Raw genomic sequence first — 27881 nt, 5'->3', positions numbered from 1 at the left:
GGACTTATTCTTGAACTGTGATGCTCTATTGCCTGTGAAGTCCTTGGGAAGACCTGAGGATTGAGAATGGTCAGTGGAAAAACGGAGACAAGGAACTGATGCTCTTGGTCTCTTGATTGTGCCTGGGAGGAGGAGCCTGGCCCTTCCCTCACCCACCCATTCACCTTATGGGGCTTCAAGGGCTGAAGGATGAGGGGCCTCTACACCCAAGGTTAAAAGGGAGACTCAGAACAGACTTCCCATTCATGTTTGGGGGTAAATCTCATGGGTACCAAGAGCCTCAGGTAGGCAGAGAGAAAGGACTAAGAATAACCGCAGTCCACTGACACAGGCAGGCACTGAGGTGCTACCGGCGGCTGTTTCTTGTCTTTTCTTTGGCCTCAGTTCAGTTCAATTCAGTCGCTTAGTCATGTCTGACTCTGCGACCCCATGAACTGCTGCACACCAGGCCTCCCTGTCCATCACCAACTCCTGGAGTCCACCCAAACCCATGTCTATTGAGTCGGTGATGCCATCGAACCATCTCATCCTCTGTCGTCCCCTTCTCCTCCTGCCCTCAATCTTTCCCAGCATTAGGGTCTTTTCAAATGAGTCAGCTCTTCACATCAGGTGGCCAAAGTATTGGAGTTTCAGCTTCAACATCAGTTCTTCCAATGAACACCCAGGACTGCTCTCCTTTAGGATGGACTGGTTGGATAAATGTATTTGGAAAGCATTTTAGTGGGTGGGTTGAAGAGGAATGGAAGGAAGAGTAATGGGAGACATATTAGAGGTAGAAGGCGAGGCGAATGAGATTTAATCAGGTGTTCTTGTCATCAGGAAAACTTCCAACACCCTTAAAGCTCAGGACACACTGTCAGGTTCAGGGAGCAGGTACAGAAAAACAAAACTCATTGTGAGAAGCACTCTGAAATTAAAAAGAACTGGCAAAATAAGAAAGTAAGACTTTAATGTCATTCATATGCTTCTCTAAAATTATTTTGAGCTCCATAGAAATATGCATCCAAGTCCATCAGCATCCTCTGCTGTTAGGGCATTATTCTGACCACTTGATTCCCTTCTCTGAAACCTTCTCACTCTCTTCAGAACAAAGTCCGAGTTTCTTATCACTGCCTTCAGAGACACATCCCATCTACTGGACTCAGCTGGCTTTTCTAGACTAATCTCACACATTTTGTACTGGCAACTTTACTGTTCCACCAAAAGACCTTTCATGGCCAGGCCTTTGCTCACGCTCTTTTCTCTGATTATAATTCTCTGATATTTGGGAGCTTCTCTTTAGTCCACACCGAAGGCATGGTCATTTTCTGCTTATCAGAGAATCATCCCTCACAGATCTCTGCTGCTTCACAGTTAAGTTGGGCAGTGGGACTAGTTCTGGTCAATAGGCTATTATTAACAAGAGTGATGTGGACGCTTCTAGGTTGATGCCAGTGTGAAGATACTGAGTATCAATAGGCCACAGAATGCTACAGTGGACACAAAGGAAGGGGAGCACCGTGAGGCGTGGGGAACTTCTTTAGGGAGAAGGGACAAGCTCTACTGACCACTGTAGACTTCACCCCTGCTCTGAACAGGCGACTTAACAGTGCTGCAACAAACCTTTGTTCAAGGACCACGAAAATATGATTTTCCCCTAGGTAAGCCCTGTTTTCCATTAGTTTTAACATTAAAAAAACCTGGCAATTTAAGATGAATAAAAAATAAATTCCTAGATGCAGTATATAAGTGCATTAAAAATACCTTCATCTTGAAGGGACAAAAAATAAAATTTTCTATTACAGATAGGAATGGGATTACTTTGCCCCAAATCATATTCATCTGGTACTAAATCACCTAACTAAAGCTGAAGCTAAACAGTCACAAAATACAGAGAGGCATTAATTTTTTGAAGTGAGAAAATAGTAACACATTTTCATCAACTTTGGTAATTTCCCTGCATTCCTCTACCGCAATGCATAAGCAGATTTCAGCCATCCCAAAGAAGCTTCTTCACCGAGTCTTCAAATACAATGATTTCAAATGGTTTTCATTTAGCCTTGTTTATGATAAAATAAATGTTATTCTGATTGATTGGCAAATATCTACCAGCAGATATAGAAGCAATTATGTTTGACATGAAGACGTTATAAAATCTATAACCCAAACCTTTAAAGCCCTATTTGAAAATGTCAAATTTGACTTATGAGAACCAGTTATAATCCAGCTTCACACAAAAAGCATTAAGTTAATGCTGGAGCAAAGTACTGTGGCCAAGTGTGCGCTGGCATAATTAATCAGGGATGTTTCAGAAAAGAATCGTCTCCAAGAGGTTATTGATTTACTGTCACGACACGTTTTTCTTACGGCTGCGCTGGTGCTCTGGAGCCGGGATGCACTGGCATGCATTTTTCAGTGACTAGGCCTTGATCTGTCCTCCTGGAATCCTGCCATCCTCACTGACATCTGCAAACACTCACATTTGACAGCCTCATGCCTGAGCCTGGTGGCTTCCAAGTTGATTAGGATTAGTTCAGAGGGGTTTTGGACTAGACTGAATGTAATCGAAAGCAGAGAGCCGTGAATCTCCAGAGGGTGACATGCACCCTGCCAATGGCATCATGTTAATAGAGTGTGCATATGCATACACACACATACATGCAAACACACACATATGCACACACCATAAGGCATATGCAAACCCATCCATGAATACACACATGCATACACCCACACACACCTGTGCACGCACACACACACACACACCCATGTGAACATACATGCAAATGCACAGATACAACAACATACTTAAGGAATGGGGAAGATTTCAGTTTTAATCTTTAAATTTATCTCTATTTTTCAAAATATATACATATATATATATTTATTTGGTTGCACCAGGTCTCAGTTGTAGCACGTGGGATCTAGTTTTCTGACCAAGGATCAAACCCGAGCCCCCTGCATTGGGAGCATGGAGGCTTAGCCACTGGATCACCAGGGAAGTCTGGAAATTTATTTCTATGATCTATTAAACTAAATTCAAGCTTTTTCAGAAGCACTATTTAACATGCATAAAAGTAGCTGTGATTTAGCTCTTTTTCACAATCATTCCATGATATAAGGTAATACTGTCAGAGGAGACTTTACAGCATCAAGTATTTAAACATTCTCCCAAAGATTACAAGGGAAAGTCAAGGGAGAAAGGCAATTTAGCTCAGAGCACAAAACGTTTTATCTGTAGCCTCTTAATTTGACTTTGCAAACAGAAAAGGACACACTTTCTACTCAGAGCAATGCTGGTTGTTACAGTCGTGTGGGTGGTCGGACAGTACGTACTGGGGGAGGGGGGCCTCTAGGAAATGGATAACATCTCTGTTGCCCTGTGCACACAGCACATCAAGTTCACTGCTCCTTCTAGGCCTTTGTTCAAGCAGTCATTCTCTGCACAGTCTCGTCTTGCTTAGGCTGTACTGATGATTAAGTAGCCAGCACTGAATCTAGACTATAGTGGCTGCACAGGCTCTGCTTGCTGTGGAGAGATGGAGAGAAGGCAGGATCAGGAAGCCATTCACCAGTAGAGGGCTATATAACTTTGAGCCGACAGGGGTCCCTCTGGATCCCAGGCTCTTCATCTCTAAGAGTCTGCAGCAGTTGAGAGAAGGGATCCTGCACAGGTCAGGTTCCCTGTGAAGCAGACTCTTGAGATGGGAACTGGTGTGCAGAGGTTTATTTGGGAGTTTCCAAGGGTCAGTGCCTGTAGGCGGAAAAGAAGGGCAATAAGGCAGAGGGTGAAGTATGCTCGTGATGCTCAACGAGGGTCTTAACTGACTCTACCAGGAGATCTGAAGCTGGGTTGGCCCTTCAGTGTTGTCCCAAATTGGAGTAAATGGGCCAGGTCTTTATCCCAAGCATGGACTAGTGATGGGATATGGCTGTTTGGGGAAGGGGGCCTGACCTTTAGCAAGACGGCTTGGTTCTGGTGAGAGTGGCTCCCAGAGAGAACCTCCAATGAGGGGCTGAAGAGACAGAACCTCCAGCTGCTGGGGAAGTAAGTCCTTCAGTCCCCAAAAGGGACCCACCCAGGACATCACAGCACCAGGAGAGCATACCCATAGTCATCATGCAGCCAGGTCCAAGCTCTGTGTGTGATACTCATCAAGGGAATATAGCAATATATCAATACAGTGATGGGTGGTTTTCTGTGCTCTGCGCTGTGCTCAGTTGTGTCTGGCTCTTTGTGTTCCCATGGGCTGCAGTCTGCCAGGCTTCTCTGTCCATGGGATTTTCCAAGCAAGAATACAGGAGTGGGTTGCTATTTCTTTCTTCAAGGAAGATTCCCGTCCCAGGGATCGAACCCATGTCTCTTGCATCTCCTGCATTGACAGGTGGGTTCTTCACTACTGAACCACCTGGTTGACAGCTCACAACTCACTCCAGGACTATGACTCCCCTGACATCACATGACTTACTGATTTAGGAGACAAGAAACTGGTCAGTCTACAGTAAATTCCTCATTACCACCTAGTTTGGGATCTATAAAGGCAGCTACCGTAATTTTATACATGGTCATGCATGAGTAACAGGCTTCCTTGACATACAACTGGGTTTCTTACCAACCAAGGCATGGCTGGCACTTAATGCTCTTTAAAACTTGCCATCCATCTGTAGCTATACGACAACTTATTCTGCTGAGTAAGGCTGAATCAGGCACATGCTAGACCATGTAGTTTTGGTCCCTGTGAATCTGAGGCTCCAGGAACAATGCCAGTCATACAGATGTCGTAAAGCTCTAATTCCCCTGTGAGACAGTGCATTTGGGAGGGGCTTCTGGAGGAAGAAGAATCTTCATGCTCCGTATCTAGATCACACAAAAGATCTTCAGTTTTATTTTTCCTTATGGCCTTAGGTCCTGTTACTTGCACCCACTGATCAATATTTTAAATGATTTTATTTGCCAAGATGTATCGGAGAAGGCAATGGCACCCCGCTCCAGTACTCTTGCCTGGAAGATCCCATGGATGGAGAAGCCTGGAAGGCTGCAGTCCATGGGGTTGCTGAGAGTCGGACATGACTGAGCGACTTCACTTTCACTTTTCACTTTCATGCATTGGAGAAGGAAATGGCAACCCACTCCAGTGTTCTTTCCTGGAGAATCCCAGGGACGGGGGAGCCTGGTGGGCTGCTGTCTATGGGGTTGCACAGAGTCAGACATGACTGAAGTGACTTAGCAGCAGCAGCAGCAGCAGCCAAGATGTATATATGCAAGTCCTAATCCTCCCTCATTTTTATATGATTAATCAAAGACATATATTTTTGGCTAGCTTCAGATCAGTATGAGATCAATGGTATTACCTACCGGGTGTTCACAGTTCAGCCAAATCAAAGAAACCTGACATTTTCATTAGCCTCTCCAGACTAATCAAGGGGAGAGAAACATTTTTGCAAGCTTACATGCAGCTTGGGGACTCTTCCCCACGCCTACTTTTGTTGACCCCATTAAGAGTCAGGTCCCCATCCTGCAAATATCTTAGGTAAATAGAAAAATCCCCAGTGTCTGCAGTCGTGAGTGGAATTTACGACTCTTCACCCGGAGCCTTCCTTATTAGTGGAGAGTGGACTTTTAAGAGCTATTCATCACTTTTTGTCTGCAGGTCAATTCCTTGCTTCAGCCAACATATCTCCCTGACCCAATATTCTTCTCACTTTGATAGCCATAAATCTCAGCTTTATGGGAGCCACTAAAGAAGGAAGCTGGATGAGGTCAGAGCTCACTCGGAGCCTTGAGAATCTTTTCGGTCTCAAGAACTGAAGAGGATGAAGGGAGAATGGATGAGAGAAAGACTGTTCAAAAGGTATCAAATGAGAACCGTTATGGGTTGTGTGAACTAGATATGACAGCCAGTTCCCAGAATACTGGGGCTAGGAATAAAGCGAGCTGAGGAATATAAAAAGCTGTGTGCTGAGCTGTATAAGAAGCAGCTTCTGGGTTATGAAAGTGGAGCGGACTGAAAGTATAAATCGATTCAGTAAATGTTTTGGTAAATTTGTGAGTATGATCAATGAAAAATGGATTACTAGGAAAGGCTGCTTCTGCTGCTGCTAAGTCGCTTCAGTCGTGTCTGACTCTGCGCGACCCCACAGATGGCAGCCCACCAGGCTCCCCCGTTCCTGGGATTCTCCAGGCAAGAACACTAGAGTGGGTTGCCATTTCCTTCTCCAATGCATGAAAGTGAAAAGTGAAAGTGAAGTCGCTCGGTCGTGTCCAACTCAGCGACCCCATGGACTGCAGCCCACCAGGCTCCTCTGTCCATGGATTTTCCAGGCAAGAGTACTGGAGTGGGGTGCCATTGCCTTCTCTGAGGAAAGGCTAGGGTACGTTAAGAATATCAAGTGTCTTTAGAGTTGAAGACAAATAAGTCCTTCTCCAATGTGGCCGCAGGAGACCCTGTCCTCTGGCCTTAACTGACCTGGGGTCTGACTCTTAATGGGGATTGCTTCTGTCCAGGGAAACAAGATGGCTCCCAGTGTTTGAGCAAAGATGCTGGAATCCATTAGAATCTTGAACAGGAAATGTTTTACAAACATAGGCGAGGGACAGGGAAGGGACGGAGAGATAGCAGGACACTGGCAAGGGCCAGGGCTGCGTTTATGAGTCATGTGCATATTCTTTTCTTCTTAATCTTTATTTATTTATTTATGGCTGCACTGGGTCTTTGTTGCTGCACAGGGGCTTTCTTTAGTTGAGGTGAGCGGGGGCTACTCTCTAGCTGTGGTGTGCGGGCTTCTCACTGCAGTGGCTTCTTTTGTTGAGGAGCATGGGCTCCAGGGTGTGGGCTCAGAAGTTGTGGTACACAGGCTTAGTTGCTCTGCTGCTTGTGGGATCTTCCCACACCAGGGATAGAACCTGTGTCCCCTGCACTGGCAGGTGGATTCTTAACCACTGGACCACCAGGGAAGTCCATGCACAAAAACTGCGAGATCAACTCCTTTGGTTCTAACTGAGTTGGCTCTTGATCATATTATTGTCTTTGATCAGTTCTTGAGATCATCTCTGGTGATTTCCCTTTCAATGCCTGCCATGAATGCACCAGGGCTTCCCTGATAGCTCAGTTGGTAAAGAATCTGCCTGCAATGCAGGAGACCCCGGTTCCATTCTGGGGTCAGGAAGATCTGCTGTAGAAGGGATAGGCTACTCACTCCAGTATTCTTGGGCTTCCCTTGTGGCTCAGCTGGTGAAGAATCCACCTGCAATATGGGAGACCTGGGTTTGATCCCTGGGTTGGGAAGATCCCCTGGAGAAGGAAAAGGCTACCCACTCCAGTATTCTGGCCTGGGGAATTCCATGGACTGTACAGTCCATGGGGTTGCAAAGAGTGGGACACGACTGAGCGACTTAGGATGAATGGACCATGTCTTGTCTTTAATTCCCTTGAATTTCTCAACCATGGAGCATTACAGATAAACAGGATTCTGAATCAGAGTAATGAAATGTCACTGAATGATATCTGGATGTCCCTGGTGCAGCTTTAAGGGCTAGAAATGAAGCCAACGAAGTACACACTGTGAGAAGCTCTGACTTCACAGCCTTGTGGGGATAGCCGGAAAGGAACACGCACGCAGGGTTTTCGCATAGTAGGTGCTGAAGCCATTTTTGTGGAATGAGGGAATGCATTAAGGATTCTGCAGAAATCCTGTGGATGCTGAAGGCATGACCTGGTTACTTTATGTCATTGAAAGTTTACAGGGAGGATGAAGGGGTCTTTCCGTAAGGGTCTCTCTCACAAAAGCGCACTCCTCTGAGGTACACTGTGTCCAGCTTTTGCCAAACTTAAATTGTATCCATGTTAAAGAGGAAAAAAGGCTTTAGCACATTCCTTTGGGGGAATGGAAACAATTTATTTTGTTTGTTTCTAATGGAGAGGGTTTGCTCCAGAATCTTACTGTGAGGTCTGAGAATCTGGGTTGAGGACCGCCAGGCAACCAGAGGGGAGAGAAGAGAGAGAGTCCCCCAGACCTTATCAGGTGATTGAAACAGCTGGGCTAGCCAATTATAAAGGCAACCCATAAAATAGAGCTCCTGGATATAGGTCAGGAATACATTTTTAGCTAAGTATTAGATAAATTGGTGTTCTTTCACAATTCTTTATTTTTGTTTTCCTTAAAAATACTTGTTGTGTTTTAAAAGTAAAACCTTCCTCTGTTGCTCAGCACAAGCAACTACAATATCTTTTTGGGGGGAGGCGGTTGTGGTGAGGATGGTTTCCGTTTGCTTTTCCTCTTTGATATTCAGAAAATGAAATTGTCAGGCTTCCAGTTCACCTTCCTTGGGAGCAAGAAAGTGGACGGCATGGATGCAAATGACCTGGAGATAACAAGTCAGGAGCTTTTGGAGAGATTCTCAGATTTCCCAGCATGAACTGGATGATGAGAAACATAAGCACAATTTCTCATCTGCTTGTGTTCCCTGAAAGTTTATTTTATAATAGAATTTATTTCCAAAGGGTGGACTTAGTCTCCTAACAAGAGTGGAGCATTGTCATTGCCAAGCTGCAAGTGTCAGAACACAGCCTCAAGGTTAAGATGGGTGGCATAAATAACAAGGACAACACATCCTCCTCAGAGTTCCCAAGCCTGTAATAAGACCGCTGGCATGTTCAGTGATATATGGGCTCTTTTTATTTTCAGCAGAGAGCAGTAAGCTTTGGGTCTTCGAGATACTGTTTGATTGCTTTGCAGAAACCAATCAATAACACACAGGTAAAGTTTTCTGCAAGGCACATAAACCCTAGCATGGGGAGAGCAGCTGTTGTGAGGGTCTGGATTGGTGCCAGTTTCCAACTGGGGAGTCTCAAGGAAATGATCCTGAATCTGGGGCTTTGTTTGGATTTCAATGGAACATAATCGGGCGACATCTGGTCCCCCACCTTGTGCTGGCTTGGCCACACTTCCTCCGCTGTGGCTCTGGGCACCTCCTGCAGGGCTTCCTGTGAGTGCCAAGCACCAGTGCCCTGCCCGTCACCAGCTGCCAATCAGTTTTTCACAGTGGGGGACAGAAAAAGAACCTGGGGCCTTGAAAACGCCTGCTGAGAACGACTCATAAAAATGATCTTAAAATGCAATCTGGGTCCCATTGCCCCACAAGTTACTGGACATGAGACAAAAGAGAATTACAGAGTTAACTTTGGGGTTGGAAAAGCGAGCAGAAGGGACTGAGGATAAGCACAGGAAATTAGCATGTGGCTACAAGGTGATGGAAAGGGAAAGAAGGGGCGAAAGACCCAATGCATGAGGGTTAATAATAAACAGATTCATGGAAATGCATGTACCCTTACTAATAAGCAGTTTCATTCAAAAGAAAACCATCGTCACAGATTAAATTAGCAAATCTTTCTTTTAAAATAAGAAAACCTAATGTTGCAAGAATGAGGTGAAAAACACACACTCATGAACGCTGGACAAAGAACACACTGCAAATACTGTTGTGAAAGCAAACTGACCTTATTATCAAGGGCTCCAAACCCTTTCCCAAAGACTGTAATTGAACTTCTGAGATCTATGCCAAAGAAATAATAATTATCCTGAATAAAACAAATAAACACACCCTTCCTTGGCTTAGTAAAAAAAGATATTTCCCCAAACACTACTTACAATAGTAAAATAATTAAAATATGTTTTAATGATTTACAATGATGGAACAGTTTTTAAACTAAGCTATAGCCACTCAGTGGAATATTATGTAGCCATTAACACACATTAAGAAAAACACGTACATTATCATATTTAGACATCAAAGAAAATCAAAGACTACTTATACTATCAGACATAGTTTTGGAAAATCTTGTTTGTAAAAGAATCTAAAAAGAACACATTGTAATGTCAACGGTGACTTCCTTTGTCTGAAGAACCAAGAGTCATCTTCTTGTTTCTACATTTTTTCAAATGTTCTTCAATTTACATAGATTACTTTATTGTTAAAGATAACTTCATGTAAAGGTTTAAAAGGATACACTAAAGAGAATGTGACATATGTATAGGAAAATATTAGAATATAGCATTAAAAAAAAAGGAATACAAAGAAACAAGGCACAGCTTATAGTATAAGCTGAGAAGATGAACAGGAGAAAGGGCAAATGAGCAAGTTCCAGATATCAGATATAAAACCCGGTGAGGAGGAGGGAGGAGCTTAAGTGAGTGGAAGAATGGAAGAAAGTCTGGCAAAATACCAGGACACAGAAAAGGAAAAGAAAAAGGAAAAGGTATCAGATAAAATTGTAGAGCTGAATAATAGAACCCTTTTGCTTGACTAGAGGACCATTTAAAAATGCTTAGTCACCATAAGTACAAACAGAAAAGTCAAACGTGGTTGGGCCAAGTGAAGGAGGGGTACTAATCTGATTTTCCTTGTACACAGTCATGGTCAAGAGTTATGGTGTCTTAGGTTTCGAGTTTTCAAGTGAGTCCGCTGGGGCCAAAGTGTCCTAACAAATATTCCTGGGGATTAATATCCCCCTGTTTATCTCTGGTGTTAGTTTTATGTCTACTATTTCAGGATGGCTCAGCAGATTTGTTTGAGGAGGAATGTAAAGGGGACAATATTAGACAGGAGTGGAGTAACAATGCACATTGAAAACTTCTGAAAAACTGACCACGATGTTTAGACAGATAAGTAAATTGCATGACTCTCATTTGTGGTCCCCCTAATGATTTTCTGTCCCTGGACTGGCCCTCTGGGACACTGGACAAGACAGCATAATTCTAAGATCTTCTACTTGCTACATTGTAAGCCTTAAAAAAAAGTCCTCAGTTTATAGTTTGTTTGATGTATACTGGCTGCCTCTGTCTTTTTCTAATTCTGCGTAAAATCCCTTCCTTCATTCTAGAAATCCTTAAGAATCCTATTTCTTAAAACCCACATATGATCAAGTAGTACATTAATGTGATTCTTGGCAGCAGTTTCCTCCATTTGAAAGCCATAGATTCCCAGAATTTCCTTATTGTCTCCACCTCTGCTCCCTTTTTATGTTGCAGATTGGAAATATGGTGAGATAAAACAGGTCAGTTCTTCTTTTCCAGTGCTACCATAAACTTTAGGCAGGGCTGTTGAGTATGTTAGACTTTCTCCCACAGTGAACAATTCTTCCAACCTCTTACTGGTGGATGGAGCCTTCCATTTCCTAGAGAAAAAAAGTGCCTTGCCAATGATGTCACCCTGTTTTAACAACATAAAGCATTTAATATTTCCTATGCTACTTGGATTATATAAACCCATTTCCCTTCCCCTGGTACAGTTTAAATTTGCAAGTAGATTTAATATAGAGATGTTTTTGTTAAGCCATAGTATGAAAACACTTCCTTCTGCAAATTCTTAGACTGCCTTTGGTTATTTATTTCACTGACATATCCATGGCTGAGCACAGCAACTGCTGAAAGCCTTTTAGCAGCAGCATCTAGAACCTGTCATCCAATTCTCTTGTCAAAAGCAGGGTGAATTAGGTACTCTTACTCTCTCTCATAACTCACATGTTTTCTGAAAGATAATCTTGAGAGAAATTTACCATAAACTAACCATTTGCTTTTCCCAGAGCCCAAGGATTACCAAACAACTTAAATTTGCTGCACAAACATCAAGGAGAGAAAATAACTTCAAGAAGTTCTTCAAATTATTGTGAGATTACAGATTTAGACAGTGAATTTATGGTTGCTGGGGGCAAGGATGGGGGAAGGGGAGAGTAAGGGAGTTTGGGATGGATATGTACACACTGCTGTATTTAAAATGGATAACCAACAAGGACCTACTGTATAGCACATGGAACTCTGCTCAATGTTATTTGGCAGCCTGGATGGGAGGGGAGTTTGAGGGAAAAAGGATACATGTATATGTACGGCTGTTCACCCAAAACTATCACAGCATCGATAATTGGCTATACCCCAATACAAAATAAAAAGTAAAAGAAAAATCATTGTGAGGTTAGAGCTGTTTACTTAGCTTATTGTTCTCTTGGAGGTATTCTGAATTAGATTTCTTTTCTTTTCAGAAGGCTATGATGACTCTAAATTAATGGAGTTTTCTTTAACTTCCCATTTTTGTGAACTCGACCCACTGTGGGGTTAGTTTGGTGGTGTTTCTATTTCTCCAGCTGTGTTGAAAAATGTGAGACTCAAGCATTAAAAATTTTTTTTATATGAAGGAAAGTTAAGGGTTACAATTAGCCTATGTTATTTTATTAGCTTTATCCACCCGCCCCCCCATTAATTCTGACACTTAAACAAAACTGCTTTTTAGGGGGAAACTTGTCTGTTTAGGTCAAGGCCACGAGTAGTCACAGTAGACACCCTAGAATCCAGCCTTGCATGAGTTGCAAGATGCCAACTTGAAGAGTAACCCATGTTTTCCTTCATCTTTCCCTGTTCCTCTGCACAGGATCCTCCATGTCTGGATATAGTAAGATTCTCAGGTCATCTCCAGGGGACTCTCATTTTTAATTTTTCTTCCCTGTCCCTTCAACTAAAGACAAGTTAAAGAGTTAAACATGCTTTAAAGAAGTTAAAGTTAAACATGCTTTTTGTTTGTGTGTGAACTTTAGTGAGCAAAAGGAAGAATGAGGCCAATGGTGGACTTCCTTATGCAAAATATACCAATCAGTGAATGAGAAACTTTTGCAAGTGTGGGATGAAAAGTGTAGGGTTAAGGGAAGTGCTCTCAAGTGAGACGAGGGTGGAATTCCAGCTTTTCACTCACTAGCTTTGTGACCTTGGGGCAGACAGTTAACTTATTTAAACCTCAGTTCACACATCTGTAAAATGCAGTTAAAGAGAATAACTAAATGGTGTTGTGCAGGAATAAATCTAACAATGTATATATAAGGTACTGTACCTGGCACATTATAAGCACTCAATTAATGTTTGTGTTCAGTTTAGTTCAGCCGCTCAGTCGTGTCCGACTCTTTGCTACCCCATGAACTGCAGCATGCCAGGCCTCCCTGTCCATCACCAACTCCCGGAGCCCATGTCCATTGAGTTGGTGATGCCATCCAGCCATCTCATCATCTGTTGTCCCCTTCTCCTCCTGCCCCCAATCCCTCCCAGCATCAGAGTCTTTTCCAATGAGTCAACTCTTCGCATGAGGTGGCCAAAGTACTGGAGCTTCAGCTTTAGCATCATTCCCTCCAAAGAACACCCAGGGCTGATCTCCTTCAGAATGGACTGGTTGGATCTCCTTGCAGTCCAAGGGACTCTCAAGAGTCTTCTCCAACACCACAGTTCAAAAATATCGTTTCTCTGTGCTCAGCTTTCTTTGTGTTATTGTTATTTAGTTGTTCTTGCTATCGTCTTTCCTTGACTATATTTTCCCCTGTGATCACAGTATCCCAAAGGTTTCAGAGTGAACTTGGAATAAAGTGGACTTAACTTGCCCCTCCAGATAATCTGTGGCCCTGAGTACAATTAAGTATATTGAACTGAAGTATCAGGTGGGGAGAGCTGTCTTTAAGAAGTAGAAGATTCTCTCTGTTTCCATTTATTCCCTTCTGCAATATAATTTTGGCCCACATATATTCTACAGAAATTGTTCAGTTGGCCTCAAGGTCACTATATTCAAAACTTACAGAGCTGAAACTTGCTGAAAAGCAGCCAATCCAAAATTAAATGCATCACCAGTCATTCTGCCATGTCATTGCTCTTCTAGAGTTCTATTACACAAACAACCATTCAAAAAGACATTGCGTATGTTCCCAACTTTGGCCACCAGCATGTTAGACAAGAGGAATCTTTACGATGTTCAGGTTCATATGGGTTTGGAGCTTGGAAAAGAATCCTTATTAGCTAGGTGGCAGGTGAAGTTGCTATGTAGACAAGCTCATTTAAGAGAAAGGTATGTATTAAGACCGGAGGAGGGCCTGAGAACAAGTCTGGCAGAACTCCATGTTTAAAGTTGGATGGCACAAGATGAGTCTACAATGCATAGTAGAGGAAGGAGCCAGACAGAGAAAAGGAAAGCCAGAAAAGGTATCATGGAAGCCAAGGGGAGGAAAATAAGAGGATGGGACAGTCAGTTCCATTCAATTCCTCTGAGAAGGCAAAATAGGACCAAAAATGTCTACCAATGTCCTGGCAAATGGATCAGCAGAGACATTAGTAAAGCCCAGTCAGCAGTTGGTGGAGACAGAAGACAAAAGTGCAGTAGATCCTGGTAACTCCTATCATCCAATCCACACTCCTGGTTCTAGAATTTAGGACCTTTCCTTCATTGCTCCTCAAATTGTTTTCTTTTCTTTTTTCCTAAACTTTGTATTGATTTATTTTTTAAAATAAGAAACTCACTTTATTAAATTTTTTTTTAATTTGAGGATAATTGCTTTACAAGGTTGTGTTGGTTTTTGCCCTACAACAACACAGATCAGCCATAATTATATACATACATCACCTCCCTCTTGAGTCTCCCTCCCATCCCTCCATCCTACTCCTTTAGGTCATCACAGAGCGCTAGACTGGGCTCCCTGAGAAAACTATTAACTGAAAAAGACGCTTGTAATGTGATGTTCACTTTATTTATTTTTAAAAATGTATTGTTTTGACTGAGCTGTGGGGCAAGGATGATCTTATTTCCCCGACCAGGGATGAAACCTGTGCCCCCTGCAGTGGAAGCACAGAGTCTTAACCACTGGACCACCGGGAAAGTTCCAAGTCATTTTCCATTTAACCTTTCATTATAATTTCCAAAGTGTTTCTTTGCCTCAGCGATGCCATTCCCTCTACAGGTTTCCTTTTGCATTCTGTTTACATGTCCATCTTTGATTCTCTCTGCCAATTAAGTCTATGAAATACCTTCATCAGCTAAGAGAGGCTGCAGGGTAAGAAGCATTTGAGAGAAGCAAAATCTTTAAACAAAAGTTTAATGAGTTTTGCAAAAGGGTGTGTGTGAAAATGGAAGATATTACTCTCTTTGATGTTAACAGTGTCAAAGGAGAAAACTTTGATGGGGTGATAAGTACTTCAGCATTACTGAGTCAGCATGAATATTAAGGCTATTGATGACCTGAGTCATAATTTGCCAGTGGTTGTTCATGATTCATGAAGAGGCTAAATGAACACAAACTCATTTGAATTTATTCAGTGTGTTCAATACGCTCCCATTTTATGACAGATTAAACAAAGTGGAAGACTTTTGTCCTTATTTTCCTGGTGAGGAAACTGAGGGCTTCTCTAGTAATTATATAGAAATGATTCAGTCTAGTGGGAAACATTTGCTCTTTGACTTTGGAGAAACCTATATTTAAATACCATTGATGTCTGGGGTTAAGCTGGAGGACCTTGGACATCTACCTGGCTTTTCTGATTTGTTAAATGGGAACAATATAACACTGTTATGAAAATTAAATTATATAGAACCATAGCTGGCCATAAACAGGCATTCAACAGTTACTAGTTTTCTTTCCCTTGCCTCCTTAATTTTCAAAATCCCAATAGAAAAAGCACTACCAGTAGCAAATGGATATGCTTCATCTTGAGGGCTGGCAGGAAGTGATGAATGGTAAGGGGAACTCAGGCTCTCACCAAAATGTATGCTTTTGGAACCAAGTCTCCATCTTCCAGAGACATCATTGGGCACAAGTAAAAATTAGAAGTCATGAAGAGGTTATCCTGGCCTATTGGACTGTCTGAGTTTGTGGAGTCAAGGTAGAGGATGCAGATGTGAGGAGAGGGCCCAAGACGTATTTCTGTGTCCTCCTGGCCCCTAGCACAGTATCAGAACCTACCAGATATACTAACAAACAGAGGGCGGTGTGTTCGCTAGTTAAACCAGCAGGTTAAAAAAAAAATCCTGGCTGAAAAAAGATCTCAATTTAGTTTTGACACAAACTCTGCATGACTTAGGGGCAAATTACATAAAACATTGCAAACTTTTATTTCTTTGCCGAGCCATTTAGAGCCAAAATGTTGTGAGAACCAAAACAAAAAACCCAACCCGAAAGAAACCAAACCAAAGCAAATCAAACTAAACCAAATACAAACAAAAAAACAAACAAAAACAAAAAAAGCAAGCATAAAACTTTCTGTCAAAATATACATGCTCAACTATAACATTTCAACACACACACACATGCATGGATTCAGTATGTATTTCCACTGAAAACTCCAAAGACTCCCAAGTGCTGCATCTGTACTAATTTCAGAAGTTAATTTGCTTTTTAAGAAAGATTTCCTTAAATCTTTACGAAGGTCAGTGAACGAAGCTTTTTAAAAAATATTTTTAATTAAAAAATTGGAAATATTCAAACTCTAACAGTAACCACCCATTTCAAAGTTCATTTTATTTCAGTGATTCAGGTGTTATTGACTCCAGGAGCTTGGAGCACTCCCTAAAAGCCATCAGGCATGGATCAAGGCAGTGAGTTACCAGATGTCTTTGATATTGACACAGTGACTTCAGTAAAGATGACGTGGGGGCTTTGAAAGGATTTTTTTTCCAAAATAGCCATTCACCAGAAAGTCATAAGACATCTTATATATTTAGTTTCTATGACTCCAGATGCATGCTTTAGGAGCAAATGAGACCAAAGGTTGACGATGTTTCCAAAGCCAGTAATATGATGTAGGATTTCCAATCTCCTCCCACCATCACTGTCCTAAATGAGGAAAGGGAAGTGGGCATCGCCTTAATTTTCCCATCCACTACTGACATTTTTACAAGAGGTTGCTGTCAGAGAAAAATAACTATGTCCCAGCTGATTAAAAAAAAAAAGACAACTGGGAACATAATTTTCTTTGTTTCTTATGATATTTTAATATACAGAGAGAATTAAGCAAAGAAAGAAATAATCTGCTCTGGACAGTTGATGAACTGGGAATTCCAAATAGAGCAGAATTGGGATTAGGGAAATATCATACTGATAATACATTTTTTATTTCAGCAGGGCCCTTTTTTTTTTTCTCTCTCTCTCTCTTTCAGCTATAAGCTCCATTTTTGTCCACTTGGCATCCATGGAAGATTTTGTCTGGATTTAAAGTTTCCACAATTAAAAAAAAAATTGAATACCATTGGGCAAGAAAAATGTCTAAACCTATCAAAATTAAACTTATTGATGGCAAGTGAAAATCCAAAGTTCAAGTTTAAAAAGTCGGTGGCACAGATATTCAATAAAAATAGCCGCAGAGATCAGCATATGATGGGACCCACATAAAGGTGCAGGCCTATGGGAGAGGGAGAGAACGTACTGGCTAGGGATAACTACTGAAGTATCAGTCATACCCATTTTCTATTTAAAAAATTCTAATTTCTGTAGGTTTTTATCATAGGGCCTATATCCCTACTACTGGTTTTCGTGGCTTTCCTCTGCATATTACATAGACATAAACAACACTCGGGCTTCCCAGGTGGCGCTAGTGGTAAAGGACCCACTTTCAACGCAGGTAGATGTAACAGATGCAGGTTTGATCCCTGGGTCAGGAAGATCCCCTGGAGGAGAGCATGGCAACCCACTCCAGTACTCTTGCCTGGAGAATCCCACAGACAGAGGAGCCTGGCAGGCTACAGTCCATGGGGTCGCAAAGAATCAGTCACGATTGAAGCAACTAAGCTCATACAAAGAACACTGCCTATAACTGGGAAGTTCAACTCTGCTTATTTTTGCAGTACTATTCCTATGTCCTAACTTCATAATTGCTTTTTAATTGTTATTTTCTTTAACTTTCTCAGATGTTTATTTGATTTATAAAACTACATATTTTTCTTAAGCACCTAAGCCACCATTTACAAAAAAAGACACTCTAAGCTGGTCGGTACCGAAAATATGCAACATCATCATTTTAGTCATCTCAGCAGAATAAGAAAACATGTTCTCCCTAACCTTTCAACAAAGTTATGATTCATAGCCAAATAAGAGTATCTCAAAATTTAGGAAGAATGGAACAACAGGGCTAACAGAATCACAGAATCTTTGTGAAGGATCAGCATATATCATCCCAACTAGAAAAATAATTAGGGAAGTTGATGTAAAGCAGAGTGTCCTATTAACATTCTTCGAAATTCCCAAGAAAAGTGTGAACTTTCTCTCCAGAAAAAAGCCACAGATACACACATACACAATTTTTACAAACTATTTACGACTTCCAATCCACCTATGGACATTACTGGTAACCACATGTTATGGACAGAAATACGTTCTCCCAAAATTCCTATGTTGAAACCACAACCCCCAGTGTGACTACTTGCAGACAGGATCTTTAAAGAAGTAAATGAGGTTAAATGAGATCATAAGGGTGGATCCCTAAACCAATAGGACTAGTGTCCTTGTTAAGTAGAAGAAGAGACACCGGGGGTGTGATCACACAGAGAAAAAGCTATGTGAGGTCACAGTGAGAAGGCATCCACGAAGTGGCCTCAGGAGAAACCAACCCTGTCAACACCTTGATTGGACTTCCAGCCTCCAGGATAATGAGTAATAAGTTTCTGGTGTTTAAACTATCCAGTCCATGCTATTTTGTTATGGCAGCCCTAGCACATTAATACACCCCATGACCAGATATGAAGGAAAATGTGGTTTGATCAGTGTTCTAACTACAGGCCACTGCTGTTTAATGCTGGAACTATTCTGTATCAGGTGGCAATTTAAGGAGGTATTCTACGTCACAGTGGCTGATGCTCCAACTGATAGTTTACCTAAGATCACATAATCAGAGACTTCTAGAATGGGAAGGACCTACTTTTAAGTGTCTTACAAGCTATCACAACTCTAGTAGCATCTTTCTGAGAAAACAAAACAGAAACTACTTCATCAGGGTTAAAATTGTACATATGCAAGTTAGTGACTTAAACTGGACAAAATTAAAAAAGCGCAGCGGAATTAACCCATAACTGGTCTGTGAACTCCTGAGTCAATATCTCAGAAAAAGAATAATTTTCAAGAATTTTTAGCTTCAGTTTGTGTTTCCGGATGAAACAAGATGTCCAGGTCTTTGCCTCATGACAGGGTCTAACTGGTTATGTGTCTGGGGAAGATTCTCATTCAGATAAGTGGAGTTGCTTTAAATTTGGATTTTCCTATGTATGACATCTCTGGAAAGTCCACTTGGGCCAAAATTCCCACCAAAGGATGGACCACTTTAAATGCCCATCCCCTGCTTCATGCAAACTACAGAAGCTGCAGCACAGCAGAGAACAAGGCATGTTAAATACTTTCTCCTCCAAGTAATACTGCAAAGTGGCTTTCTTTCCACTTGCCCATTTTCTCCTGCTGCTTATTATTATTTTTGTTTATTGCCACTTACACCAACTGACTCATATAAGGCAGGAACCCACTATTTTCAAAGGGCATTTTCTCCCTGCACGGAAGGGAAGAAGCCTTTGAAGAGGAAACGGGGTCAGTGGGAGCTGAGTTCAAAGCACCCCCAATGGCTAAGAAGCAAGAGAAGACTTCAAACAGGGAGAAGCCCAGTCTTTGATGAAGCTGAAAATTCAAAAGAAATTCTTCTGCTGACCTAATGGGGAGAGTCTTCCACCTTGAGCTGCAGGCAGAGGCGGTGGCATCATTACTAACCCATGAGATTCAGTGTAAATAAACCACGACCAGGAACTTCAGCCTAGGGGCTTCAGTATTGCTTCTGTGCAAGTTTTTGTTTAGTCTAAAGAATATAAAAATGATTTGAAATGCTTTCTTGAATGATACTTTTTGAAAGTCTTTGAAAATGATTTGCTCTCCCTGTTGGAAATGTTCCGATTTTCCATACAAATATTGAGGATGTCAGAGAATGAGTACACTGTAAATGATATATTTACGGTGTACATGCATTTACACCGTAAATGTGTCACTGATTATCAGCTTATGGATAAATATTTTGCTTGGGGATCATCTGTTCGCATACATAGTGTGAAATACTTGATGAGTTCCGGACGGCAGACGAATAGAACTCCTAACCTCCCTACACGGCTATGCGAAAGATCTGCTAATTGGAGAATTTGTCCCAACACTCCAACTTGACATTTGGAAAGCATATTCTCACAGAATAACAATGGCATAAATAAATGTAGTTTATTGTAGTTTGGTTAGTGTGCTACTTGACCTAGTCTGAGTAAAATGGCCCTTACCTGGAGGTAAGCCCAGGAATATAACTCCCTTGTTTCTGTAAGGAAATCCTACTGAATTCTTAGTTCCAGCCAAAAGAAACCAGTTTTTGGAACATGACCTTTTCAGAATACTTAAGGAATGTCTATGGTACTTATCAGAAGTGGCAGACATATTCAAAGATGTATTTTCATGTCTACGCCCTTGTTGGAAGGTAGGCACTGATTTGCCTTAACCTGCAGTATCTGGTACAGGTGATGAGACATTACTTCTATGATTAGTTTAGATAAGTTCTGTTTAGATAAGATTAGTTTAGATAAGTGAGTTCTGTTTTGCTAGTAGGCTACTTCTCTTGCTGGCTTTGATGAGCCACAGAGCTATGCTGGGGAGGCCCATATGACAAGACCTAAGGTAGCATCCTCTGGCCAACAGCCAGCTAGAAACTGAGGCTCTGAGTCTAGCAGCCCTTGAATAACAGAATCCTGCCAAGAGCCTGCTCTTGGTAAGAGCTCGTTCCCCACTCAGTCCTTCCAGTGAGACCCCAGCCCTGGCTGATGACTTGCAACTTGTGAGAAGCCTTTTAGCAAAAGACCCAGCTAAACCATGTTTGGCCTACTGACCTTCAAAAACTGTGAGATGATAACTGAGTGCCCTTTTAGGTTGCTAAGTTTGTAGTAATTTGCTATTGAGCAATAGAAAAAAAAAAAACAAGTATAGATGCATCTAACTATTCTGACCTTACCCATCCAAGTTCAGACTAGCCCACCACCATTTCAACTGGGCCTTCAATGTTGTTTCAAAATAATTTTATTTACCTTCTTAACTTCCTAGCATATTAAGGATTTTACTACAAAATTTCTGTTTGTTGAAATGCCCAAATTTTTGTTTATTCAATTATCCAATATTTCTTGGCTTCCTATCCTGTAAGCTGTCCCTATAAGATGCAGTAACAGAAAGATGAAGTGGATGGTCTGGCAGAAGAGATGGTATTCTTATAAATATATGGTTTCCAAACAGAAATAAGTGATATAGAAAAGAGATAAGGTGGCATGAAAGTTCCAAAGAGGAGAAAGTTCTGTCAGAAGGACGGGGTGGGGAAACAGAGTTTGAGTAAGCTTGGAGATGGAGAGCAGAAATGGAAAGAAGATACACAGGCATGGCTCAGATACACTGGCTGTTTGATTCTAGATAACAGTGCAAATAGCACAGTAAACTGAGTCACATGAAGTTTTTGGTTTCCCAGTGCAAATTAAAGCTGTGTTTACACTGTGCTGCTGCTGCTGTTGCTAAGTCACTTCAGTCATGTCCAACCCTGTGTGATCCCATAGACGGCAGCCCACCAGGCTCCCCCATCCCTGGGATTCTCTAGGCAAGAACACTGGAGTGGGTTGCCATTTCCTTCTCCAATGTATGGAAGTGAAAAGTCAAAGTGAAGTCACTCAGTCGTGTCCGACTCTTAGCAACCCCATGGATTGCAGCCTACCAGGCTCCTCTGTCCATGGGATTTTCCAGGCAAGAGTACTGGAGTGGGGTGCCATTGCCTTCTCCAATGTTTACACTGTACTGTGGCCTATTAAGGGTGCAACAGCATTATGTCTAAAAATGTACACACCTTAATTAAAAAATACTTCACTGCTAAAAATGCTATCACCTCAGCCTTCAATGAGTCATAAAAGTAACATGAAACATCACTGATGGCAGATTACCAAAAAAAATACAAAAAAAAATACCAAAAAATAATGAAAAAGTCTGAAATACTGTGCAAATTACAGACACAATAATAAAGAAAAAGCCTGAAATATGACACAGAGACATGAAGTGAGCAAGTGTTGTTAGGAAAAAAGGAGCCAATAGACTTGTTCAATTTGCCACAAACCTTCAATTTGTAAAAAAAAAAAGGCAGAGTATCTGCACAGGGCAATAAAGCAAAATGCAATAAAACAAGGTCTGTTTGTAATGAGGTTTATTTCAGAAACAATAGTTTGCTTGATTTAAAGGAAACAAAAAGAAAGGCAAGATGTCTTTCTTATCCAGAGTGTCTATGTGGTGCTGAAAGGAAGAACAGTGGAAAGAATTGCAAAAGATCAGAGGCCAGACTGGGATGAAACAAATGGCTAGAAAAGTCCCATCTTTAAATTGCAGGGCCATCTGAGTAAATTTAGGGCCCGAAATTGCAGGGCCTCTGATGACTCCATCAGAGGAGTCATCTGGATGCACAGAGCCAGGAAAAAAGTGGATTAGAACGAAGCCAGAGAATGTATTCGTTTATTCAACAAATCACGCACCTAGAATAAGCACCCTGTTCTACTCTTATGAAACCTGTAGACCAGCTGCCTCAGCAGACCGAGCCGCGGTGCTATCCTGAACCTACCTCAGGCCACAATCCACTCTAGTTTGCAAACCAATAGCATAAGACAGGTCAGCCCTCAAGAAACTTTGAAGACTTCCATGGAACATTTAAGACAGCATGTATATTAGATTCCTAGGGCTTCTACAAAGAGTACCATAAACTGGATAATTTAAAACCATTGAAGTTTATTTCCTCATAGCCCTAGAGGCTAGAAATCTGAAATGAAAGTGTCAGCAGGGATGCAGTGCTTCCAAAGGCTCTGTGGGGAATCTTCCCTTGCCTCTTCCCCATCTTGAAGTTGCTGGTATTCCTTGGCTTGTGGCCACATCACTCCAATCTCTACCTCCACGGGCCTGCTGCCACCTCCTCTTCTGTGTTCTGTCTAATCTCCTACTGCCTTTCTCACACAAGGACACTGGTGATCCAGGATAAGCTTCTCCCTTCAGACCCTTAACTAATTACATCATTTTGCCATAAAAGTTAACAATCATTCTTTTGCCATAATAAGTGGTATTCACAGGTTCTGGATATTAAGATGTAGACATGTTATTATTATTATTTTGTTCAAAAATGTTTACATTGCAGCCTAAACTACTCAAAGTTTAGTTCTGACATGTATACCTTCCCTAATGTTTGCTGTTCCAGCTAGCCCACACTCAAACCAGGGTAATTAGCAGGAAAGCACTGAAAACAGAAAAACCATGTGGTTCTTTCAGGGACACAGAGGAAGGGAGGAAGACTATAAAGAGCTGCTTCCTATTGGAGAGCCAGCCTGGATGGCAAAGAAGACACAGAGAGTCACATTCATGAAGAAGAGCAATTGAATCCCTGGGCTTGAGCTCAGGGCACACAGAGAGCTGGGCCCAAAAGGGGACTGGCCAGGGGCTCAACCAGAGGGGTGCTGATGTGACATGCCTTGTTCTGGATGTCACAGGGCTTTCTGAGAAGTCCCACAGTGACTGCCATGCTCATAGTTTCCTTTTCCTAAGGGATTTATTATGCATAGCTTGCCATGCTGTATATCCCACGACTCTCCTTTCCTGGTCAAAGGCAGCTAGATGAAGAACCAGTGGTTGATCCCAAGCCAGCCTTCTGAAGGCAGTCCATTGACCCTTATGGTGACTTGCTTGTTGTGATGTATACCCAATGGAGGTGCATCAAATGGGATCATGACTGCTGACCCATCTGTCTTTTAGAGGCTTTAAATGGGAGACACTGAGAGCATCGAAAAACAGTAGGGTGGGCTGAAGCCAGAGACAGAGGAGGAAGGCAAGAAGCATAAGCCATAAGAGAGTAGAAGCTCTGTGTAAACAGAAGCTATGGCATGGGAAGGTCACTGGTAGCAGCAGCAGAAACCATAGCTGGTCTGGGAATAGAAGTCCAACCGGCAGACAGAGGAGCAGAGATGGAAGAGCTGAGTATTGAACTGGGGAAGCTATTAGAGTTGCTGTCGAGTTTCTAGAACCACCTGCAGATGAAGGAGCTACTGTCCAATCCTGGCCTTAACAGTGACCTATATTCGCTTCTCTGTGAGGCTGCCCACCTGGTTTTATGTCTTCCCTCACTTCTCCATGTAGCCTCCTACTACATCTATGTGAACTTCAGCAAAAGAACTTGAAACCCAGCCTGTGTGTCCCACTGGTGTCAACAAATACTTAATAACTAATTATTCCACCAGTGTCATACTGACAGTGCACTGAGGAAATAGCTGCAAACCAACCCTTGTCCCCAAGAAGAGACATGAGTCAAGGACATTTTCATGCCTAGCAGTGGCTTCAGGCTTTCATTCAGTTGTAGGCATTAACATCCAGTATGAAAACACTTTAAAAACGGCAGTGTATTTGTAAATGACAATTAAATTACTTTGTGGTACACTTGCCCTAATTTTAAAAATATGCATTACTATATAATTAAGTGCTTAACTTTCAATTAACATTAACAGCCTCTCTTACAAACCAAAATTAAATTAAGTGGGGATTGATCATTTCCCTTCCCTTTAAAGAATGAACCTGCTTTAGATGCTGAAAATGAATATTAGATGATAGATTGTCCTGTTTCACATATTTTGCAAATTTTTCAATGGTGGCATCCTTTTAGCTCTATTATGCTCTTGACATTTGTTGAGCCTAAGAATCTTTGTGGAACTTTAAATATTTTATTTTAAATTTGTTTATTTATTTTTGGCTGTGCTGGGTCTTCACTGCTTTCATTGCTGTGCGGGCTTTTCTTTAGTTGTGGCGAGCAGGGGCTACTCTCTAGTTGCGGTGTGAGGGCTCCTCACTGCAGGGGCTTCTCCTGTTGCAGAGCACTGGCTCTAGGGAGCATGGGTTCAGTAATTGTGGCTCCTGGGCTCTAGAGCACAGGGATCAAACCCATGTCCCCTGCACTGGCAAGTGGATTCTTTATTACTGAGCCACCAGGGAGGTCCTGGAACTTTAAATACATACTGTTGTTGATGTCTTACCCTGGGAGACTCTGATTAATGAGGAATTCAACTAACTGATGAGAGCTGTAGGAAGTGGGGGTGGGTTACATGTACTTTTTGCCTTGATTCAAGTTCAATCGACTGAACTCATATAGCTTGACCCCTAGCCTGGTGATGAGCAGGCCATGTACATCAGCACGGTTGATATCTGTGGGTGGGAGAGGCCCGCCCCTTTGGTTTTCATCAGTGATCCCTTTGTTTACAGTGGTTACTCAGGAAAGCTCTTCTCTGAGGGTGATGGAGTATGGCTGTCCTCCCACTGCTCCCTTCAAAACCCTCCAGGTCTGACAAGCAACTGAGATAGGGTTGAGAGGAACAAGCTTTAGCCTGGTATGTGTAACTACATCCTAAATTTCAGAGTGCTAGAGACTAAGATCATGGCATCTGGTCCCATCACTTCATGGCAGCAGATGGGGAAACAGTGGAAACAGTGTCAGACTTTATTTTTTTGGGCTCTAAAATCACTGCAGATGGTGACTGCAGCCATGAAATTAAAAAATGCTTACTCCTTGGAAGGAAAGTTATGACCAACCTAGATAGCATATTCAAAAGGAGAGACATTATTTTGCCAACAAAGGTCCATCTAGTCAAGGCTATGGTTTTTCCAGTGGTCATGTATGGATGTGAGAGTTGGACTGTGAAGAAAGCTGAGCACCGAAGAATTGATGCTTTTGAACTGTGGTGTTGGAGAAGACTCTTGAGAATCCTTGGACTGCAAGGAGATCCAACCAGTCCATTCTAAAGGATATCAGTGCTGGGTGTTCATTGGAAGGACTGATGCTAAAGCCGAAACTCCAGTACTTTGGCCACCTCATGCAAAGAGTTGACTCATTGGAAAAGACTCTGATGCTGAGAAGGATTGCGGGGAGGAGGAGAAGGAGACGATAGAGGATGAGATGGCTGGATGGCATCATGGACTCAATGGACATGAGTTTGGGTGAACTCCGGGAGTTGGTGATGGACAGGGAGGCCTGGCATGCTGTGATTCATGGGGTCGCAAAGAATCGGACACAGCTAAGCGACTGAACTGAACTGAACTGAGAGACATCAAACTGTGACCTGAAGAATACAAGAGGAAGCATGCTCTTACATGTGCCACTGTGATGCATTATATGCAAACAGGTGGCTCTAGCACAGCTTTCATGAAGACACTCATAGCATATGACTAAAACACCTTCCCTACTTACATGCATACATGGGTCAGTTGGTAAAGAATCTCCTGCCATGCACGAGACCCAGGTTTGATCCCTGGGTCGGGGAGATCCCCTGAAGAAGGAAATTGCTACCCATTCCAGTATTCTTGCCTGGGAAATGCTATGGACAGAGGAACCTGGTGAGCTACAGTACATGGGGTCGCAAAGAATGAGACACGACTAAGGGACTAAACCACCACCACTGGCAGCACATTTTTTCCCTGTAGAAATAACACAGCATTATTAGCTTCATAGATTATATTATTTTTAGGGCTCATAAAAACTCCGTTGACTCTTACTAGTCATAAGAGCGTCCCAGGAAACCACGAAGGTGCACTTTCCCCTGAGCCAAGCACAGTTGTACGTGCCAGACAAAGAACCCAGGGAGGGGTGCTAGCAACTTCACTTGCTTTCAGGGGTATAAGGAGCCAAAGAAGAGTCTTTTAGGTCAGTGGGGTTCTCATGTTTTTGTAAGGAAAAGTCAAAGGGACATGGTGAGACCAAGAACTTTTGAATCAGACCCACCTAAGTACAAATTTAAATCCTACCATCTATCAGCAGTCTGATCTCAGTAGTCAGTGAACACAGCAGCAGGCAGTGAGGGGTAATGTTTACAGATTTCAGGGAGAGACTGCCTGGATTTGAATCCTGGCTCAAGTTTCTAAACCTCCCTCCATTTCAGTTTCTTCATCTATGAGATGGAAATATTCACAATGAAGAATTAATCTACCCAAAGAGAGGTCTAGTCTTTGCTCTCAGCTACTAAGAGGTGCTCTCTAGACCCCTGGAATATCCTACCTCTGGGGGAGTGTCTTTGCCTGGGAGCTTTGGCCACCAACCAATCTAAGAATGTGATTTTATGATGATGGCTTTGGCTCACATGGTAGCAATTGTGTCCCTGGGAAGGACTAGAGACTGAAGGTCAACCATGCAGGCAGCATGTGATTTGAGCCCCAGTAAAACTCTGGACACCGAAGGTTCTGGGGAACTTCCCTGGCTGGCTGTCCATCGTGCACAGGGTCACACACCCTCACCAGGAGGAATGAATGCTGTTTTACTGGAAACCACCTGTGGATCTGTCCTGGTCTCCATTCCATACCTATTCCTGTGGCTGATTTTTATCCCTATCCTTTTCCTGTGATAAATCATAAGGATGAGCACAGCATCATTCAGTGAGTTCTGTGAGTCCTTCTAGTGGATTTTTGAACCTGAGGATGGTTTTGAAAACCCCTGAACTTGCAATTGGTGCCAGTAGTGAGGCTAGTCTGGTGTAATCTTGTAACTGGCTAACTCTCACATGAGTTGAAACTCCTGCATTCCCTCATATAGCATCAGTTTTGACATGCAAAACATGTAGGACAATACATGAAAGTGTAAGTAAGTGAAAGTGTTAGTTGCTAAGTCATGTTTGACTCTTGCCACCCTATGGACTGTAGCCTGCCAAGTTCCTCTGTCCATGGGGATTTTCCAGGCAAGACTACTGGAGTGGATTGCTATTTCCTTTTCCAGGGGATCTTCCAAACCCAGGGATTTAACCCAGGTCTCCTGCATTGGCAGGTGGATTCTTTACCATGGATAAGTTGCTCTGTAAATGCTGGCTATTATTTTATACACTTTACACACATTTACAAATCACTTTAAAAATGAGCATGTATTATGTGCCCGTTTCTGTGTTGAATGGCTCAAATGGATCATCTCATTTATTTCCCAACTAACTCTATGAGGAAACTGAATGACACTTACCTAAGTTAATTCAGTGAGCTGAAGCCAGGACTTAAACCCAGACCTTTCTGCCTTGAGGACAGACCCAGATT

General features: G+C 42.2%; 1 protein-coding gene across 4 annotated transcripts in view; it reads right to left on the bottom strand.

Annotated features, from left to right (window-relative positions):
- Positions 1–27881, bottom strand: part of AIG1 (androgen induced 1) — a 272208-nt gene that overhangs the window by 56233 nt on the left and 188094 nt on the right. The window contains exon 4 of one of the 4 annotated variants that reach the window (XM_086318131.1): positions 2793–3508. The exons of the other annotated variants lie outside the window; for them this stretch is intronic. Coding sequence (XP_086174257.1) covers positions 3482–3508 — 27 coding nt within the window. The 3' untranslated portion in view covers positions 2793–3481. Of the gene's footprint in view, positions 1–2792; positions 3509–27881 lie in introns of those variants that run through there. 4 annotated transcript variants of the gene reach the window in all.

The sequence above is a fragment of the Bos grunniens genome, chromosome 9 (genome assembly GCF_055505025.1).
Source record: "Bos grunniens cultivar Pamir isolate PY7600 chromosome 9, Bosgru_T2T1.0, whole genome shotgun sequence".
In the NCBI taxonomy this organism is placed as follows: Eukaryota; Metazoa; Chordata; class Mammalia; order Artiodactyla; family Bovidae; genus Bos; species Bos grunniens.
The sequence above is the reverse complement of the archived record's forward strand: the minus strand, read 5'-3'. Positions and strand labels throughout refer to the sequence as shown.